We start from the raw sequence: 20,682 nt of genomic DNA, 5'->3' as shown, positions 1-20,682 counted from the left end.
GCAGCCATATTAATTGTTTACTCATTTTTACTCTTTCCATTGTACAAATATTATAAATAAGTACATGTATAAAAAAAGGTGAGTTGTTCTCTGTATTTGGTTTTGCTTCGATAGTGCAGTTAATAATTTTGGTATTGTCTATTATGATTACAGATGTAGAGCAGTGTACCATTCCGAAGTCTTCTTAAATATAGGTAAATTAATTTATAATTTGTCTCAGCTTAGTGTTGTTAGTGGAAAAATGATATGATGAAACTTGCAACCACCAAGATCTATGAATGCCATGATTAGTCTTTGTATTTGCTATCTGATGTAGAGTTCATGAAATACAGTTTCGATTTGGAATAAAGCAACATGATATTTTAAACAGCGATCACTTTTTCCAGGTTGCAGAGCTGTGTGGATACTCGTAATCAACATAAATAGTGAGCATAGTCTTCATGCATCATTTCTGTCCTAACATTTTTAATTCATGATGAAACTTTTATCCACCAAGATCTATGAACGCCGTGATTAGTCCTTGTATTTGCTATCTGAAGTAGTTCGCATGCAAAATTGTTGTTAAGTCATCGAAGTATCATTATTAATGAGAAAACATTATTTCAGATATTCTCATGAGCATAGTGTGGCGTGCAGAATACTTGAAGGTGGATCAATAATGTTGAAACGTGAGTATAAATATCATTACTGTAAATCTTTTAGGCGATTTAACTTTTTCATGATGAAACTTTTATCCACCAAGATCTATGAACGCCGTGATTAGTCCTTGTATTTGCTATCTGAAGTAGTTCACATATTGAATCGCTTTTAGGTCATCGAAGTGTAATTGTTAACGAGGAAACATTATTTCAGGTATTCTCGTGAGCACAGTGCGGCGCGCAGGATACTTGAAGGCGAATCAGTATGTTGAAACGTGAGTATAAATATCATTACTGTAAATCTTTTAGGCGATTTAACTTTTGCATGATGAAACATTTATCCACCAAGATCTATGAACGCCGTGATTAGTCCTCGTATTTGCTATCTGAAGTAGTTCGCGTGTAAAATTGTTTTCAAGTCATCAAAGTATAATTATTAACGAGAAAAAATTATTTCAGGTATTCTCATGAGCATAAGTGCGACGCGCCTACTCCAAGGGGAATCACGTTAAAACGTGAGTACACATATATCATTATTTGAATTCTTTCACGTAACTTTTCTATGATGAAACTTTTATCCACCAAGATCTATGAACGCCGTGATTAGTCACAGTATTTGCTAGCTGATTCATTAGTTTAAAAATCACTGGATAATCAATTCAAGACGCTCGGTTAACGAAGTCCGTCCTTTTTTGTTATAGATAGCCGTGAATACATCAGTTTGCAGTTCCAGGAGAAGGTAATGAATCTTTTTATATATGATACAAAGAATTCTCATTACTATTTCGTTTACGTGATGATTCATTCACCAAGATCTATGAATGCTATGATTTTTAATTTGCTACTTCTGAGAATGATACATCAATTTTACGACTAGCGTACTAAACAGGAATGAAATTAAAAAATGTATTTTATTTTTTGCGCAGGTGATCAGTCACTCCAAAGGTCTTCAAACACTACGCGTGTGTCTGCAACGTCCGTTTAAGTTACATAAGGTATCCCTCTTCCCTGTAACGATATCAAATAAAACAATGTTTCTATGAAAATACGAGCATCATTTTTACAGGATGTATGTTGAGTGGTTTACGTACCGTAATTATTGGTAAACATCCTAGTAAAAACGTCCTTGGCGTGTAGAGTGTGTACCATTTTCTTACACTGGTGGCTCATTAATTTTTTGTCAAATTGCGAAAGTATTTCGTCTGGCGTACAACCTCTAACGCGTGCTTTTGCGACATCAGAAAATGAAAGGAGGCATGTTTACAGATCCTCCGGTGTCATACGTTCTATCATTATTCACGTCCCTCGAGTATTTGTCGTGGGAGGTCAAGAATCGAAAGTGTTGTTACGAGCCGTCCTGCGCAAATAGAGGCCTCAGTTTCGGGCCTTATGTTTACGCAAGGAACACTATACCCTGATGTAATCGAGACGAGGTTGCGTCGTCAAAAAATTGGTAAGATTTTGGTACTCACTGTCCGAATCGTACTTCCCTAACAATCTTCGACTCGCATCACAATTTTTACTACATGACGTGAAAAAGAAATTTTAAAGAAATTGCAGAGAAAATACTAAGAGTTGTTCCTTTATGTGGAACTATATCGAAAATTTAAAAAATACATTTCAATGACGCAAGTGGGCCAAGTAGACCATTAAGTTCTCTACGATCCTACGGATCTCAAAACCAATAATTATTTAATACGAGTAGATGTAACTATTTAAATATTTAGGCAATTGTTCATCATCCCGCAATGCTTCTGATATCGCGAAGCAGAATTGACTTGTAAATTCAGTAGGAGCCGACATTAGATAAATTAAACACATTGTTGAACTTTGGCTAGAGAGGGGTTGATGTAACAATTATCCGAATTTAGTTATCAAATAGGGCATTTAATTTCGGACAAGGAAAATAGACGTTCAGCTGCGTAAATCAATAAATGGTGCAGGGAACCTATTATGCATGGTACCATTCCGTCTGTTATTCGAGTAAAATTACTGGCCCATCGACATCGCCGAGGGGTGAGGTGCATAAAGTCCCTTCGTAGGCGAAGTGTGAAGACACGACGGGAGCCGGAAACGAGCGCTAATGCGTATTTACACAAGTAATGAGGAGAAGTTCTCGGTCTCGAGCCCGATCCTCCCCGACTGATCAGGATAATTCTCGATCCTCCTGAGATAATAGTACTCCTGAGATAATTCACTGCCTCTGTATACATTCTTCATGCACACTGAGGCTGTCATGGCTTCACTCGAGCTACCCGGCAAACACGATATCGTGTTCAAGATGACCGAGCTTTACGGTGTCCTGATGTGTTGATTTATTTATGCGCGATGCAGAGTCGAAACAGATTATTTAATACTTGGCCGGTGTCACACGTGACATCGCTTACGGCATTCCTTATCAGTGCATTGCACAATTTCGTGTAACAAAAATGTCTTGCATCAAATGCTGGACATTGAAGTCGAATAGCAACTAGAACTATTATACATATGTGCCCATAATTGTAAAAGCGGTCTAAGCCAAAATTTAAAAAAAATATTTGACATCACTAGACTACGAATCTATAAAAATTTTTTTATTGAAGACTTCAATATATGATTTCTCCTCTATTAAAATCATTCAATTTTTAGTTTCTAATTCTTGCAAACGATGCAGACAATTTTTATTTTGCATAAAGATCCGCAGTCTACACATCACACTATTTTAAACTAAATTAATTCAATGTAATTTTTACGATATCGTGAAAAATGAACCGTTGGATGGTGCTTGTTATTTCAACATTATATGGGATTCAGGGTGAATATCCTTTTCCCCCCTTTAAATATCTCTAAACAAGAAATATATGTATGTACATGTATCACTTAAACCACTTTCATAATTATGGGCACTATACTTCCAAATAACGGCTATTTATGCTATAAAATGCGCAGTCTATTAACAACGTTTAACGACTGTATTACTACAGCAGTAATATCAACGCATTACGACTGTTTACTGTTCCTGTTCTCAAATAATTCAGCCTCATTAAAAAAATGTACCTTTTACTGTGCGTTTTGCATTATTCGAAACACGAACAGCAATTTCACTTTGCTGTGAGGGAAAAAAGAGACTGTGCAAAGTAGAACCGTACGATTATTAATTTTGCAGGAGCACACATTGTGTATTATGGTAGGGAGAATATGCAACGAAGATACACGAGCGGAGAGAGTAATTTCGAAATCGAGCTGGAAAAGGGACGAAGGAAACTCGCAAGGACAATTTCCTTGATTTGAACGCGGCTCGGGTCAGCTCGTTCGACCGTTGTATTCCTAATTAAATTTGTCTTCAATCATTAATCAAACACTTTTTTTTATTCTCTCTCTCTCTCTCTCTCTCTCTCTCTCTCTCACACTGCCTCTCTATTCGTGCAACCGTGCGTACGAAGCGAATACATATTCTCGTTTTGAACGGTGTGACGCACACGAACAACGTCACCAAGCCGATTTCACACCGGATCATAAATTTTCATCCGGTGCTATCTAGATTTTATTTTATTCGATGGGAACACGGCAATTCCGGTTATATCGATTACGTGCTTACCGGGACGCATTTATATTCGCGAATTCAAATTAGCTGGCCCGACCATTGTAATTACGTTAATTGTCATAATTTCTACCCGGGAATCCTCCGCCCGTGAAATATCATTGCCGGGCTAACTGTGTCCCCTTTTACTATCCACTTACTTGCTCTGCTCTTCGATGTAACAATGTTGCGCGATATTGTTGATCGTCCTTTGTGACCAATCAATTGTCTTTCGAATCTTCATTGTCCATCTTATTCAATTTTCTTTTAATCGGGTCGTTGACATTTTGGTAAAGCAATGTGCTCTATTTTCTCTTTTAATTAATTTCTGACTGGATACTGACATCAATGAAAGTGTGGTTCTTCCATTAATAATTTGAGCACGCTAAAAAGAAGACGTCTTTAAAACGTCTCGGATTAAAGACGTTTCAAATAAGAGGTCTTTAAAACGTCTTTTAAGAGTATTGATATTCAATTTAATGTCTCCACCGTTTTAAATTTAATTTCTTATTTTTGTGGTAAATAAATTAGCATTATAATACAGTTGAATCGACCGTCGACGATGGGTTTATCTATTAATATTTTTATTTACGGCTGGTACACCATTTTTGAACGTCATCCGGTTTCAGATTTCAGTTACCGTGACCTGCATCCATCAATTTTATCGTCGAAACATGCAGTGTCCCGCGAACAATGGAGCGTTCGCTGTAAGTTATCCGGCGAACAATGAACCTTGATGGCAATTTTCGTTCATGAAGACACAAAGAAATACACCGACCACTAAAACCGGCCACTTGATACGCGACATTTTACTATGGTAAGTGACACCTTTGTTCTTTAACACTAGACCTGGCCGGGCACTGAAAGTGACCGGTCCCTGTTGCCTTATAAAAGCGACAAGAATTTATTTAGACCTTACCCGAGAGAGAGAGAGGGTTTTATTACAAAAAGGTAAACTGGAACAAAGAGATTTAGTCAATTATTTTACATAGAAAGCACCCTCATAGTTTTAATTAATTCCCAATTAAAAATCTGACACTGGTCATTTTTCCAGCGATGTAGGTGCACGTTTTGTTGCGGTATTTTTACCAATGAGATTAAAATACGTAAAAATAAATATTTCGCTCTGAATAAATTTGCTCAATTCAACGAGAATGTATTCTCGTTGGCGAGGCAAACAAAATTGTCAATCATATTTGTATAATCTTACGATTTTAAAAAACAGTTTTCATAAAAGGTAAAAATATCATTAGTATCAGGTTTTGGGGACCACCAATTTTTTTTGTATTCGGAACACATCATTCTTCCGCGAAATACTTACACATATTTCTATTTCAAGATAAATTAGGAATAATATTCAAATAAAGTACGATTGCGTTTGGTTCGCCAAAAGGTGTCAAATTGAACGAAAAAGTTCGGGGTTCTCTCGGTCGCCCAATAATTTTTACAAAAGATCAGTAACCCTCCACGAAGAATTTTAATTCGATCGGGGCGTGGCGACTGCATTTTTAGTACTTATTCAATATCGGCTTAATATTAGATCACCGCATTAGCATTTTATTGACGTTGGTCACGAACCGGGTGTGGAGCTGTTGGCCGAGGCCGGACCCGGGGATCCCCGGCAGAAACAGTTTTCCTGGTTGAACACGGCATGTTTTATTAAAAAATCCGGTCCCGCCTATCTTTGCTCGTGGTTAATCGAGTCGATTTCTTGTTCGGCGTTCGTTCGACATGCTTCTCTTCTCGAATGAATAATCCGGGGACGAGGTTTTAAAGAGCGAAGGATGTTTCGAATTTGTTGATGCAGCTCACGGTCTCATAGTCGACAAACTCCCAAAATAAATTTTGGAGGATACCGAGAACCTATTTTACAACTCAAATATATTTTATTTCTTATCCTTAATGTTTCCCAAAGATCTACACAGTTCGAGGAATTAATTTTTAAAAGGTGGGGTTGAAATCAATTTTCTTTGTATTATTCCGGGTTTCGTAACGTTCCGGAGAGTCTCATTGAATTTCTTTCACCGTGGCACAATGGCGATTTTGAGCATAACGTCTTATTTTCGTTGAACTGTGAATTCCAAGGCCGATCGAATCCTTTTAACAGCGCGGAGAATTATTTCTGGAAGTTGCGAACGGTTTGCCAAGCCACCGTGCGTTCTCTGAGTGGAGAGGAGATTGCCGAGTCGAAAGGAAACTATTGTAAAAATAATGTTCTTGGAAGTTGAAAGAAACTTTCGTCGATGGGTGCGCACACGGAAATTGGCTACTTATTTTCCCAGCGACTTAACAGATCCCTCTGTTCGATTGTTCGCTAATGTAGCCTGTTTCGAGTTGATTCTCAGCGTCTGTAGGCGTTCGGTTAACTTATCCGGGAGTGGGGTATTTTATTTGATCGTTCCGAATGCCCGATTGTACCTACGATTTTCTATTATCCCGCCGATAGGAAGATTCGAGCGTGCGATCACGTAGCTACGGTTCGATACGGTGTATCGTTTCTTCCAACTTCCCCTTCTTTCCAGGTTTTTTTTTCTTCGAGTTCGACCGAGACACACGAGGAGAGTTTAACGAGACACCACTTTTCATAATTCGAGGAAGGAACTCGCTTTTTTTTCACGAAGAGAGCGCGAGAGGAGAGAGAGAGAGAGCGCGCGCGACCGAGCCTCGATCGATTTTCTTAACCGTCTTTTCTCCCGTGCCTTGAAGCTGCTCTCTCGGCCGCAAAAGAAGGAGAATAAGGCTGCAATGACAGAAGGTTTCACGGCGGGCCAGACACCGCTGCCACGAGCACTTTCAACCCCCTATACACAGGGTGGTCCGCCGCGAATCAACTTTGTCGCGGGGAAGATTTTTCACCGAGTTCCTAGTCACGAATCTAAGTCGAGATGTGAGAGGCGAAGTGCGAGGAAGTTGCTGGGGCTGTACGATCATTGTAGGATTTATGAAGAAGCTGTAGGGGTCGAGGAAAAAATTACAGGACCCGTGAAACAGTCGTAGGGTACGCGAACGAACGGAGAACCTATGGACACATCCTGTAGAAAATAGATAAATTCTTTCTGGATCAGTGGTCCTAAAATAAGAGAACAAAGCGGACAATATTTTCTCTGAAACATAAGCACATTGATAGTAAAATCTGATGTGATAATACGGAAGGGTAATGGAGCAATTGGTGGACTCGGGGACAGCTTGGATCGGTAACCTGGCCTTGCAGTTTCCTCTCAGTTTCTCGTTCTCACGGCTTTCACATTTTCGTATCTCTATTCCTTACTCGTTTATCTTTTCGAGTATTCCCAAGGCTTCCGTTGGCTTACACATGAACGTCTCGAATGGCAGCGAGACAGTGAATATGGCGTTGACCCTGCTATGTTCTTTCGCCTTGTTCTGACCCATCCCATTCTCAATACGAGTTTCTCAAGTGGTATATCAAAGTCATATATCAATCTTAACATATATTAATACGCTTCTAAAAATTCCAAAAGAGCAGTGTTTCCATCCGACAGCCTTAGAGACAGCATCTAAGAGAAAATGTGTCTAGTATCGAAGCAGTGTCGCGAACAAAACAACGTCCATCAAACCTTAACCAGCAATTTCGTCTCACCCAGTAGAACAAAGGGGTAACCACACCTGTACCCAACGAGGATAAAAGAAACTGTTCGGAGAGGGGCTTTCCACGAAGCTCCGTAGAAAGAGGAAGAAAGTGCAAGTGCAAGAACGAACTGGAAGAAGAGAACGGTTAAAGGGAAACGGGGATGTAAGAAAGGCGGAAAGAGATGAAGACCGAGTGACGGTGAAAGAGAGTCTGCGGAAGAATGGGGAAAAAGGAAGAAAATAGACGTGGAACCGAGAGATGGAGGAAGAGAGACAGACACAAAATAAAAAGGAGAGAGGAAGAGGGATTAGGCGGTCCTCTCTAGGACCGAGGGGAAGAGAAGAAAAAAGGAGAAGAGATTCATGAATAATGCAGGAGTGAAAGCCGGCTGAAACAATTGCTGGGCGTCGCCCTACTCCTGAAATTACATCATCAGATTTTCCGCGAAATTAAAACATTATATATTCCACGCTCCGTTCCCTCGGCACGGCCACTCGTCTTCCTCCCGCGGACATTATGCTTCCACCCCCGGTTTTCAACCCCCGTTTTCAACCGCCGGACCGGACAAAAATCGCCGATTACGAACCCACGCGATGAGACTGCGGTATTACCTGGCCAGCCAGCTTCGAATGTCCTGTAAAAAAAGATCAATGGTCCCCGGTTCAATCCTGCTGAATACGTAAATTCCGTGCTCTTCTCCTGCCAACGTGCTCAGTCTTGGTTTTTCGGTCGTTTATACTACTACATCAGTTCTTGGTATAACCTGCCGGCTAATTTTCGCTTTCCGAATCTGTTTTTTGGCATTAACACCTGATCCGAGCGTGTTCTCTGCCTGGAAACCTTGCCTTTCCGACTGCGGGATTACGCAGACTGCTTTGAGAGCACTCTGAGATTTTTTTAACGGCGGTGCAGGCAAGTTTTTAGCAAGGCATTTTTGAGGGTGATTTAATAAGACTTTTTTGGCGAGTTCGCAGCGGAAATTGAGTTTGCTAAAAACTAAATAATCTTTGTTTAATGAAGAAAAATATAGTAGTATTTTAATGTCGGTAAAACAACACGTGGAAGTAGGTACAGCAACATTCAGTTGTAATAGCAAGTGGACTGTGTACCATTAAAGCATCCACGCGTGTATTAATACTAATCCTGATTCATTAACCCTCTGGGAAAGTTTTCTGATTTTTTTTTATTTTATTTATTTCACTCGCGTTACAGCTGACAGCAGCGCGAAAAATTTAATTAACACGTTCCATTCGGACTGCGAGGCGAGAAAAATAATGTTACTTTGTAAAATGGCCGTAAAAGATTGTGACATACCCGGATTAATATGTTACTGAATTATTTTTGTAATAATTACCGGGAACGGAACGACGCATACGATACACGATGAACAGAGTTAACAGTAATTAACGTAATAAGTGTGTAGGGACTACGGTCAAAGGGACAAAAGAATGAAAACAGAGAAGAATGGTATGTAGTCGACGAAATTAATTAACGAAGGGAACGAGAGATCAATAATCCTGTTTGATATTCTTTGTGTTAATAAATCGTGAAGGAGTGGTTGTAACTGTAGTTTGTGGACCGTCAACAGCATTAAAAATTGTATTTCACGAGGATGATTCAGCGAAGCCCGTTCAGGAATTCGACGGAACTGAATGAAACATGAATATTATTCGATCATTATTCTTGTTTGTGAATGATGAATGTTATTACGAGGAAGCCGAGCTCAGCCAAAAATTCGCGAATACCGTAATGAAGACTTCCGGCTGTTGAACGCGGCCCGTTGCTTAATATTTGTGAAAAGTTTCTTCTCGAGTTGCGAAACCGGGTTGCCGCAGAGAGCGAGAAGATCTGGAATAATATTAGTTAGAGAAGCTAGAGCCCCTTATCTTTAAGTTACTTAGAATTCTTTGCTAAACTGCGTCCTCCCCCGAAACCCTGTTAATTAAAAACATCCCCTAGCTCTTCGAACCGCTCGGATAACTCGGTTTATTTCTCTTGAGAAAAATTGATACGGATCTGCGTCGCAGATTCGAGGATCTTCGTAGTCCTTGGCCCAATTACATTCACTTCGCAGAAAGAAAAACGAACCCGAGCCATCAAAGACTCGATCTTACAAATTCTTGGTCGTTGAACCAGTTTTTCTACCGGCTGTAAACAGGTCGTTTCATTAAGATTTCTTTAATTATACGCGTCATTCACCTGCGTAATCAGAGGAACAAGCTGAGGTTTTTACCTTCCACCGAGCACGATTCTCATTCTCTGTTTAGAAAGAAATTGAAGTTGTCTAGTTTTATGGTGAAAAATGGCAAAATCCGTTTGTCAGATTTTCATGGCAGCCTCTTCAATATTCGGCGATTTTTATCTTGTCGTTATTATGATTGTTCCAGGAAAAATAAGGGTAAACTTTACTTTACCGGACTCAAGATTGCTCAACTTTAAGCAAGCATAGCTCCTGAACCATTGATCCTATACCAAATACATAATAATTTATAGGAGAAAGGCAAAAATTTTGAGTCCGGTAAAGTAAAGAGCAGCCAAAAATAACATTTTGAGAACAATATGGTACTTGCCAGCACACTTGATCGTGCAAATACAAAATGGCAGCTCCAGTTTGACAAATCCCCGGCGGCCGGGCCACTTCTCGGTGAAATAATTTATTCGAATTTGTCATGGGCCGATAGTTAAATAAAGGATCGTAGATCGGTAAACCGAACAAAAAAGCTCTGGTTCGTTGGTCGGACAATGTATTATCGTATCGAACGAGTGGACCGGTGGTGCTGCCCCTAAATTGTCACGAGCCCCGATAATCAAAGGGACACGATTGAATAAAGCGCGCGGGCATCCGCGATTATCGGGCGCTCGGCTCTGTTTCTAACTCGTTATTTATTAACAAACATAATACTTTACGGGGGACGCCTCGACGGCCGCTGTCACGCGCACGCTGCTATGAAATAGATAGGCAACGAGTGTATTATTGCAAATATCTACATTGTTAGCGAGACCGGACAATGCAGGATCGGCACAGTGCATTAATAGTCGGCGTAATGGCACGATTACAGGGATTGGTCGGGCCGCGCCATTAATTATAAACAATCGATCCGCATTTATGTGTGCGGGGATCTGTCCGCTGTGTCTAAGCTTCGTCAGATTATTCTGGTCGTTCGATGGTTACCGACGAATATTCTACCTGGTCTCCAATGAAAAAATTCATTAATTCCGAAACTGCGTATTAGTAATACTAGCGCGAGGCTAAAGTCTGCTCGTGAATGTCACGTTCATGTATGTACAGTGCGCAGCTGATGCACGATGCAGTTCTAGCTGCTGTCCATTGTCGGCCTCGCGAGGTATCTGAATCTCCAACTCAACACCGTTACTGCTGTGAAAACGAGGAACGTATAAGAAATAATGGAAACAAAAGTGAAAAGGAACCTAGACAAAATTTTATAAAATACTTATCAGAATTGTTTCGAATGAATTGATTACATTTCTTTTCAATGTCCAAAATAAAAATTAAATTTTTAAAAAATACCACGTTTTTAAAACGAACTAGAAAGTACAAAATAATTTTTCCTAGCCCCATACAGATTCCTAACCTCATACAGATAGTCCTGAAAGTTTGTGATTGTGCATTTGTAATAGCTATGAAAATACTTGTAAGATTTAAAACGCTCGTGAGTGGGGATGAGTCAGAGTGGGAACGCGTAGAGTAGGGAGCGCTGTCGCGCGGGGAGTTGTAACGGTTAAATTTAATAGTTTGTCTCTCCTAAACGCATAGGCTTTTAAAAAATTTTTTTTTAAATATTGCATTGTCATCCAGTTCTGAGCTATGTTTAAAATTTCAAGTCTAGCTCATCGGGAAGTTAGTTTAAAATCAATTGCAAAATTTGTACCGAACAGACAGATAAGAAAGCGAGCTGATAAAAACGTGGTAAAATATAAGAGTCGATTTCAGCATTAACCTTGACAGTTCCAAGATTTTGGAGAGCACTTGGGGGGTCCGAAAAAATGAAGAAATCACGCGGATGATTTTCTATCACAGTTTAGACACGTAAAGCAGAATGAACCGCGGCTTCAGGTTCGACAAATAGGGTTGATCGTGTGTCGCATATTGGTTTCCGGTGATCGCGTGCCCCATAAATGCATAAAACCGTCGTGGCAGGCCGGGCATGGAATGTCCGCGATGGATTTGCAAATGGCGCGCATTAATTCACCATTAGAGGGTCAAGTTTTCTGCGCGATCGGCTCCCGACTACGTCCGCGCGCATTAACGCGCGGCTAAATCTCTCTGTTCCAGTCTATGAGCCTGGCGGGGGTGCCTCAATGGTGTTGATTGCTTATCTGAATATGCATAATCGCGGCGATAATGACAACGCCCCGACCCGGCCCGGCCCGACCGAGGGTTTCGCGGATGCGTCGCGCATATGTAACCAGAGAGCAATTCCCTTATGCCGTATCCACCGGATCTGATCGCGGACAATGAAACGGTTCCGGTGCTGCCCGGTTGTTACGGCCCGTTTAATCGATGAGGAGGAGGTCGATGTACGGTGTCGTTTCGGTTTTGTTGGCGATCTCGTCCTCGCAAACCCAGTTGATCACTGAAACTGCTGTCGATCCTTTTTTATTAAACATCAGACAAGCTGAATTTTCATACCAAAGTCTTTATGGACTTCGTTCTCAAAGTTTTGTAACATTCGTGAGTAAATCGTGGAACAAATCCGACAGTTTGCATACACGGGGTCGCGAATAATGTTATTAGGATGTCTGAGCGTGGCTCGTGGTAAGTACACGATGTCGTTAAATAATAATCCCGCTGGCCGAAATTTCGCTGCAACCTCCTAAACTCGTTTAAATTTCTGACACACTTCCGGTCCAGACGCCGACCACGTTTCACGTCCGAACACAGTCGAGTACGTTTTTAAACGTGGACGCCTGTGCCCCACGTGAAATGGGAGCGCCAAGCTGCGACATTGTCGATTTAAATGTAACAATACATATATGTATGTACTAGGCGGTGGGTGTGATGGCTCCGACCCTTAAGAAAGATTTCAGTGTTTTTGGAATCAACTCTCTCGTCTGTTTGTCTACATTTTACTTGGAACTTTACTTTTAATCTTGGCTCTTCGGCACAGCCTGTCAAGTCATTTTACTGCTCGTTGCACCGCGATCTGTTAAGACCAGTTAGTCTCACAGTTCTACAGGTCGAATGCCACGAACTCCCATTCCTGAGGACACGTCTTTTGGTGGAAAAATTCAATGTTGAAATACTACTAAAGTAGTTTTTTACATCAACAACCATTACGTCAAGACTCTGGAAAATACGTTAGTGTTTTATAATGTAGGATTAGTATTCTTACTCTTACGTATAACAATGGATGTAAGGTTCTCTTTCATACTTTGCAATGAATGGAAGGTGTTGATGTAAAATAAAAAAATGAGGTACTACCGAGCGTCGCGCGACGAGGTGTGACGTTTAATATAAAATTTTTTTCTCATAGACGCAGTTTTTTTAAAAATTTGTTTTTTAATATTGCATTGTCATCCAGTTCTGAGCTATGTTTAAAGTTTCAAGTTTCTAGCTCATCGGAAAGTGGTTGTTTCGAATTTCTTTCCGAATTTATTTTCATGACTTTTTTCTGATAAAGACCACAGATATAAGCGTGGTAAAAAAAGACTTTAACAACAAGTTTCTCTTACAAACGTCCACCGATCAGGACGTACGGCCATTACTTTGTATACACCCTGTACATCTGCACAATCGCGAAGTTTCGAGCGTTCTCTTCGAGTTGTTCCGACAGCAAGAGAAGATTTCGAAATCGATCGCAATGATCCAGACGGGGTAAGTTTCGAGCGACGCGCGTAAGATCCTGAGTAAATATGGCGGCGATCGTGTGACGGAAGTTCGAAGTTCCCCGGGAATCCCGGGTCCGACAAATTCGAACCTCTTTGTCTCCGGGAACTATTGTCTTAAATCAGTCGGGTGGCGACTCGTAGATAAGAATTCTACTTAAAGTCCCGGGGGGAAGGAACGGGTATCCTTTCGGAGTTGTAACCGGTAATATTCTTTCTGCCCGTTCTCCTCTGTTAAGGACGGTATACATCCTTCGTTTCGGTATAAGGGCCGCCGGAATGAGGATCTTATAGATTCCGTCTCCGTAAAATCGCGGGCGGAATTGGTGCTCGAAATCAAGAATTCCTGCCCCGTAGATTTCCGCTTGAGACTCGAGTGGGAATTCCATCCCCGAACTTCCACCACCACCGGCCCCTCCTTTCCCCTGTGGCCGCAATTTTTTATACTTTGGGACCGGGGAATCTTCTTCTAAAAGAGAAATTACCGGGTACTTTGCGCCGTGTTTTATGGCCGCGTTACCACCCCTTGTTCGGCCGTTCCTCACCGCCGAATGTTTGCTAGTGGACGGGACGTGCGAAAATTAGTCGAGTTTCTGCATTTCATTAATTCGCCAGCTAGAACGAAGTTGTTACTAACTGTTCAATATTAGAAACGTACAAAAATCTCGGAAATATCATGCATAAATTCTCTCTGGGAGCCATCTTCCTGGAAAATTAAATTCTGCAACAGAATGCACGCGACAGGTACGAAGACACGGAGGCACGTGATCTAAATTTCAAATATTTCTTGCAAGATTATATTCGCAAGCAATTGTTGTATCTAAATCAAGACATTATTATCAGTGTAGGGTAAGGTTGCTCAAGTCGTACCACTTGAATTTTGAACGAACTAAGGCGACAACAGCACACACAATGGCAACCAAATATACATCTGAGTCAACCAAATTGCTTTACGTATTATTATCTGCCATAAACCAGCCTCATTATAAATCCTGTCATCAAGTATGTTTATTTCAATTTTCTTATCATTTTCTGCATATGCTTGGTAGCTAATCTTGCAAGTAAATTATCGATAAAATTATGTTCCTCATTAAATATAAATTCAGTAGAATTTACATAATCGTTTGGTCGAAACGAAATCGTATTAATTTTATTCGATGTTAGGTTATGTTTTTTTCTTAAGGGGTACGACTTGAGCAATGTATTACATATTATCATTTACTACAGGTATTATTGGGTCTACCAAACAGTGCAAACAAAAATGTTCTAAAATTCATTTTTTTTATCATTCTTTGTGAAATACATTTAAAAAATGTGTTCCTCAGACCTCCAGACCAATCTCATAGACGTATCTGTCCAACGTACAGAGTGTTTATCTCTGTTGTTAAGATTCTGTAGTAATATGTGATGATCTGTCGGTATAATATGTCGACGACTGGAACCTTACCCTACTTCCTGTACCGATCCGTGAATTATTAATACACGTTTAAAACCAGCATCTCTATTAATTCGCAATGTCCATCACGAATCAAACTGGATGGACCGAATGGAGTTAATATAGGACGGTTGTTTGACGCGATACGGTCATTCAGAGGAATGAAAAAGTTTGCACAGGAGCACTTCCGGTGGGATCGCTGCCGGGCAGTAGGCGAGTTTGCCCGTGTGCACGCGCGGCCATAAATTCCGTAGAATAGTTCGCGCACCATCGCCCTGCAAATAACGTTACAAGGCCCCGGCGAAACAAGCGTTATTTAAATACTCGAACCCGCCTTCTTTCACTTCCGTTGCACGCGCGCGCTGTTGTTTCTTCCGCTCGGCCGTTCCCAGTTCGCCCTCCACCTCCGGGAATTTTAATTTGAATTTACGAAAAATAGAATTTAAATGAAATCTGCCAAACGCGTTGTTTGAAATTTAAATTGCCCGCTTCTTGCGCGGCACGCGAACCCGCGAGTCTCTGTTCCTCTTCGACGGGAATTACGCGTGCTTTCGCTGACATGAATGTTTGCGAAAAACTGATTCTTGAGAACAACGTGCCACATATGTATATTCTAATCTTCGTATTACTAATTTTTTCACTAAAATAACTGTTTATCACCGCGTCGATTTGACAACGAGACGCAGATTCAGTTCGTGAACTGGGAGAAGGAAATTTCGCTTCGGATATAAACAACCGAAGGATGGAACGAGCTAATATTCGCATAGTGAAGTTGTCCGGTCGTCACTCCTCGATTATTCACAAGCGTTTGCGGATTCGAGCAGGATTCGCGGAAGCTGGCAGCCGGCGCGGAACGATCGGTCACGGCGATTAACGATCGTCATAGATTAACGGTCAGGCCGATTAACAGGCACCGTAGATTAATACGTAGCGATCTGCAGTGTCAATTAACCGATTACGATTACGCGTCCGCCGATACATCGCGTCGTTTGTTCCCGGGGACAACGACTCGCGTTAAATTTAATATTGATCGATCAAACGCTCTCCCGTTCGAGTCTCGCTCGTTCGCGAGAGTTCCAAGGCAAATGAAAACGTATAATTGCGGGGACCGTTAATGAACCGCGATTGCGGACCGATCAAGCCCGACGGGTCTTGTTTTGGATACCGCTCCGCGTAATCGGATACTTCGGCATTCATCGACACCAATTGAATTTCTGCCAGGACAAACGCGCCAGAAACTAATCCGAGTTCTATTCTCTACACAGTTCAGGTTATTATTAATTACAAGACTGTGAATTTTTATGAAATACAAAAATTGTCCCCGACAAGTTACGTTATCAATATAAATGGCTCATTCTAATTGATTATTGCCAAACAGTGCAGCTGACCGAAACCTTTCTGAACAAAGAGAACGCTCGAACAAAAAGTGTTCGCTTCGATTGAGTGTTGAGAAAGCATTAACGTAAAAGTCAATGTAGTTTAGAAATTAGCTGAAACAGCGACGCACCGAGTACCGAGAACGGTATAATTTGATTTCATTGTTCAGTAGGAGAAATCCTAAGGAAGAGGATTTTCTCGAGGAATCGTGAGGAAAGACGGTATGACCTGCCGTCCTTTTGCCAGCGATCATTTTACTTGACCTTTACACGAGCGGCCATTAGTTTTACATATTTACGAGTCACGCGTTGCCAAAACTGTATATCTTCCACTTAAGACGTCTGTCCGTTTCGAGGAGTATGAAAGAGTAAACGGACGAGCTAGCTTTGGCGGCTCGACGACTCCGAAACTGGCTGAAACGGCCATAAACGCTCGGTGCTTGAATGATAAAGTGAACTGCTGGAAACGATATTTAGGCGCTCGTGAAGTAGAATACGTAATTAATTATTCGAGCAGATAATAATACCCCCACTACCGACGGCCGAAAGTAAATTGCTGGAAAAATAAGAAGATGGATCGCTATCTGCGCGAGGGTAATTAATTACTCCCGGCCACTATTTAAGACGGGCGTCAAGAGCAGGCTCGGGAGCCGAATAATAGACTTTCATCTTTGACCCTGGGGAATCATGGGGTCCGCCGTGACTAGATTTCTACCGGGTGGGTACAATTCTTTCTAACTTGCCAACCAAAGAGTTTAAAAACGTTAAGGATAATTATAAAAATTTGCTAGTGGTTGGTCCAACGTTAGAACTGTCCTATAGAAAAGTTGTGTGAACAAAAATAAAGGCTTTAACAATAATATGTTAAAAAATCTGATGGGTTACAATTTTTTCTGAAGAGTCAGATAGTTCGACGAATTGGACAATTTTTAAAAACGTTAACAATTGAAGGACATTCATAAAAATTTGCTGGTGGCTTGTCCAACGTTAGAACTGTCCTATAAAAAAGTTGTGAACAAAAATTCAGGCTTTGACAATGTTAAAAAAGTTATGAAATATCGGATGGGTTACAATTTTTTCTAAAAAGTCAGATAGTTCGATTTTTAAAAATGTTAACACACATACACGCACCCCTCAGGGTGTTATTAAAAGTTTGAGGACAGCTGGTCCAGTGTCAGAACTATTCCATAAAAAAATAGCTAGGACCCCGTCCATGAAGGTTTGTCAGTAGACACGTATTTCCGGCGGTTTGCACGAGCTTTCCGCGATCGCGATTCCTCGGAGGGTGAGTTTAACGAACCCTTAACTCGACGTCGGTCAAATATTATTTTCGCGAGCTATCCCCGGGCACTTTCCTCTACAGGGCCCACTAACGAGCCCCGCGGAGAACAGCTGATTCGGTGAATATCACAGCCGGGGGAATGCAAATTTCGAGTCCCTTTGTGGGACGTCGCCCGGTAATAGGATTCCTCGTCAAATCGCTCATATTATCAATCTTTCTAGAGCTGTTCTATTATCCGGGAAATGTTCTGCCTCATTCTTGCTCGGCAATGGGAATTTAAATCGGAAAGGTAGCTAGTATCCACCGGAATTACCCATTTCTGGCTCACGTATTACTTTTGTAGCCGAGCTCTCGATAATTGAATCGAGAAGTCGCGTGGACTCGTCGCGTTAGATGGAATTAGGCTACTGCGGGAGCATGAAGGATTACCGGACGGATTGCGGAGCTTTCCGCAAGGAAAGTGTGGTTTGGTCTGATGGGAAAAATTATAGTAAGCGGGGAAAGATGAATTTGTCAGAGCCAAAGTTTTCTAGAGTTCCGAGAGAAATCGTTGTTAAAGGGATTTCTGTTTAAAAGGCTTGGAAAAGAGAATTTTCTACATATTATTATCTGAAAACATAAATATGTTAATGCAACACTTAAAGAAAAGATTAAAGAAAGATTTTCGATTCGAGTCACACGAGGGCAGATAAAATTAGTTCGCTGATTCAAATGACGTTTTAACGACTGTATATTCTCTCCTCGCCGAGTATAATTCCCTTTTTTGTTATTGTCCGAGTGATGCAACTATCGTCGGAGCAAACATTGGTCCAGCGCTAACACTCGCCGTGAAAGATGGTCGAACGTCAGCGTTACAAGCGTGTACGTAGGTCGGGGCTTCTTTGAAGAAAGAATTATGGACTTTTCCAGAGTTTCTGTTACGAAATTGCTAGGGGGAAACGGACTGTCAGCCGCGTCCATTAACGACCTAGATCTTTCTTGGACCGTTGCGTCACCACGCGCGATATCAACGGATGGCAGAACTTCTGTATTATACTTCAGTTGAATTACACTTTCGGCGAAATCCGCGAAAACCACCTACACAATTTGTCTCTTCATTTAATTTCGGTTCTGCATGTTTCACCAGGCTTCGAGTCACGATTGCGAGTGGTATGTTTTCAACTGTATCCCAAATGACGAAACCTCGGGATAAGCACAAACAGTCCGATGTAAATAGTCTACCTATTGAGGCTGCGAGTCTCTGAATTAGCATTTTGTGCTCGAATGATCGCAGCAAACAGTGTTTGCAAACGACGGACGTGAGGTTTCTTCGAAATCTGAGTCCTCTAAATTGATAATCAATAATAATTATAATGGAGTTTACTCTCCAAATAACTTAGACATATATTGTTTAGTCGACTCAAATATTTTTCCGAGCGAATAGATCAGTGTCATCTGCGGCAGAAGAGATCTAGAAAATTGAATTAGATTCATTCTCTACTAAATTGTCTACAAAATTAAACTTTAAGAAGGTTTTTCATTGACAAGTCAGATATAAATTATGGCTACTCACCGTTCAAAATAATGTCGTTTGTAAGGAGACTGGTTTAGCAGAATAACAGGGACATAATCGCGACAGTATAAACCATCTCACGTGACAGAAATAGCATGTGAATAACATCTTTTCTGGGACCAGTGTTCCTCGACTCTTGCGCTATTATGTATGTCGTTATCCTTCGCGCAGTCCCCGAAATATCGTTGCGTCGCCGTTGATAAGGTGCAATCATGGCATAAAAGAACTTTTTCCATGTCAAATGTATGCGACTCACGTATAGTTGTCCCGGCCCTGAGGAAGTCGACCTCAGGAGAATTACTCGAAATGATCCCCAAATCATCTCGTTAGACTACAGCCTGTAATTTACTGTGACCTTTGAGAGATTCGAGATCTGCCATTCTTTGACGGCGTTATTTTGCCGTCGACGTTTTTAATCGGCAAATCTACTGTCTCTCATTTGCGAGACAAAGAGAGAGAGAGAGAGAGAGAGGATCGCTAAATTCTACTCCCGTGATGAAACAGTTCCTCCTCGATACACTCGAGCGTCCTTTGTACCTCCCGTAGAAGCTGCATAATTAATTTTATTACGGGGGCGAGTGGAATCACTTTATTGTCTATGCGATTAACGCTGCAACTGCCGGGGATGGACGTGTGCCAATCACTGAGCGCGAGGCTGCTGCAAATACCATTTTTTAAAACGAATAACAGCTGATTCTTTTGCTGATACTTCCTGCTTAACCTTCAGTTAATCGGTACTTCATTTTCTACATAAATAAATGTTTATTCACTAAAGTAGCTATTATCAGTGCAAAATAAATATAGACGACACCTTTCTCTATGCTTGAGACACTACTGTTTTGAGATTGCAAGTACGGTAGAACTTCGATTATTCGTGCTAATTAGTGGAACACGATTGTTCGGATAATACAATTACATAGATCGTGCAGCGTATGGGTTGGTTTAAAGCAAACAATCGAGGTTCTACTGTACCGTAAGTAATTAAAAGTTAAAACGTCTTCTGCGACTAGAAGCTCTATTTATGAGAAAAATGAGTGCATTATTTACAATCTGCTACGACACACTTTATCGCGGGAACCCAAAACAACGTCCTCTCCGAACAGCATCGAGACCGTTGCCATAAATCCCATCCTGAACAAAAAAAATGAAAGAAACACAACAGACGAGCCCACAAATCTCTAGAGGCCCGCAAGATAAAAATTTGATACTCCGGGAGAAAGAAGCACACGGGCAAAAGACGTAGGATCCATTAGGCTGAAATCTCTCGCGGAGGATTTGTCGGGGACAAATGGCGGTCAGTCGTTAGCGGTCGAATCGAGGATCGATGCTCCTAGAAAAAGAGGATAGGAACACGTCCTCTGAACAGTCCTTCGGCTGTTAACAGTCTCGCACGTGTCATCGCAA

At 41.2% G+C, this 20,682-nt stretch overlaps 1 protein-coding gene across 3 annotated transcripts; it reads left to right on the top strand.

Moving 5' to 3' along the window:
• Positions 1–51: 51 nt before the first annotated feature.
• On the top strand, positions 52–20,659 carry LOC143212154 (uncharacterized). 3 transcript variants are annotated; one of them, XM_076430598.1, is made up of 8 exons: positions 52–194; positions 387–425; positions 607–668; positions 853–913; positions 1,098–1,153; positions 1,340–1,377; positions 1,565–1,633; positions 4,827–20,659. In XM_076430598.1, exons 3-8 carry the CDS (start codon positions 659–661, stop codon positions 4,932–4,934), a joined length of 342 nt encoding a protein of 113 aa, XP_076286713.1. In that variant the 5' UTR covers positions 52–194; positions 387–425; positions 607–658; the 3' UTR covers positions 4,935–20,659. The 3 variants fall into 3 exon arrangements, with proteins under 3 accessions (XP_076286713.1, XP_076286710.1, XP_076286712.1); XM_076430595.1 differs by having other exon boundaries at positions 387–668; XM_076430597.1 differs by lacking the exon at positions 4,827–20,659 and having other exon boundaries at positions 387–668; positions 1,565–4,816.
• The last annotated feature ends 23 nt before the right edge of the window (positions 20,660–20,682 follow it).

The sequence above is a fragment of the Lasioglossum baleicum genome, chromosome 9 (assembly GCF_051020765.1).
Source record: "Lasioglossum baleicum chromosome 9, iyLasBale1, whole genome shotgun sequence".
Taxonomy (NCBI): Eukaryota; Metazoa; Arthropoda; class Insecta; order Hymenoptera; family Halictidae; genus Lasioglossum; species Lasioglossum baleicum.
This window is presented reverse-complemented; position numbering and strand designations above follow the sequence as displayed.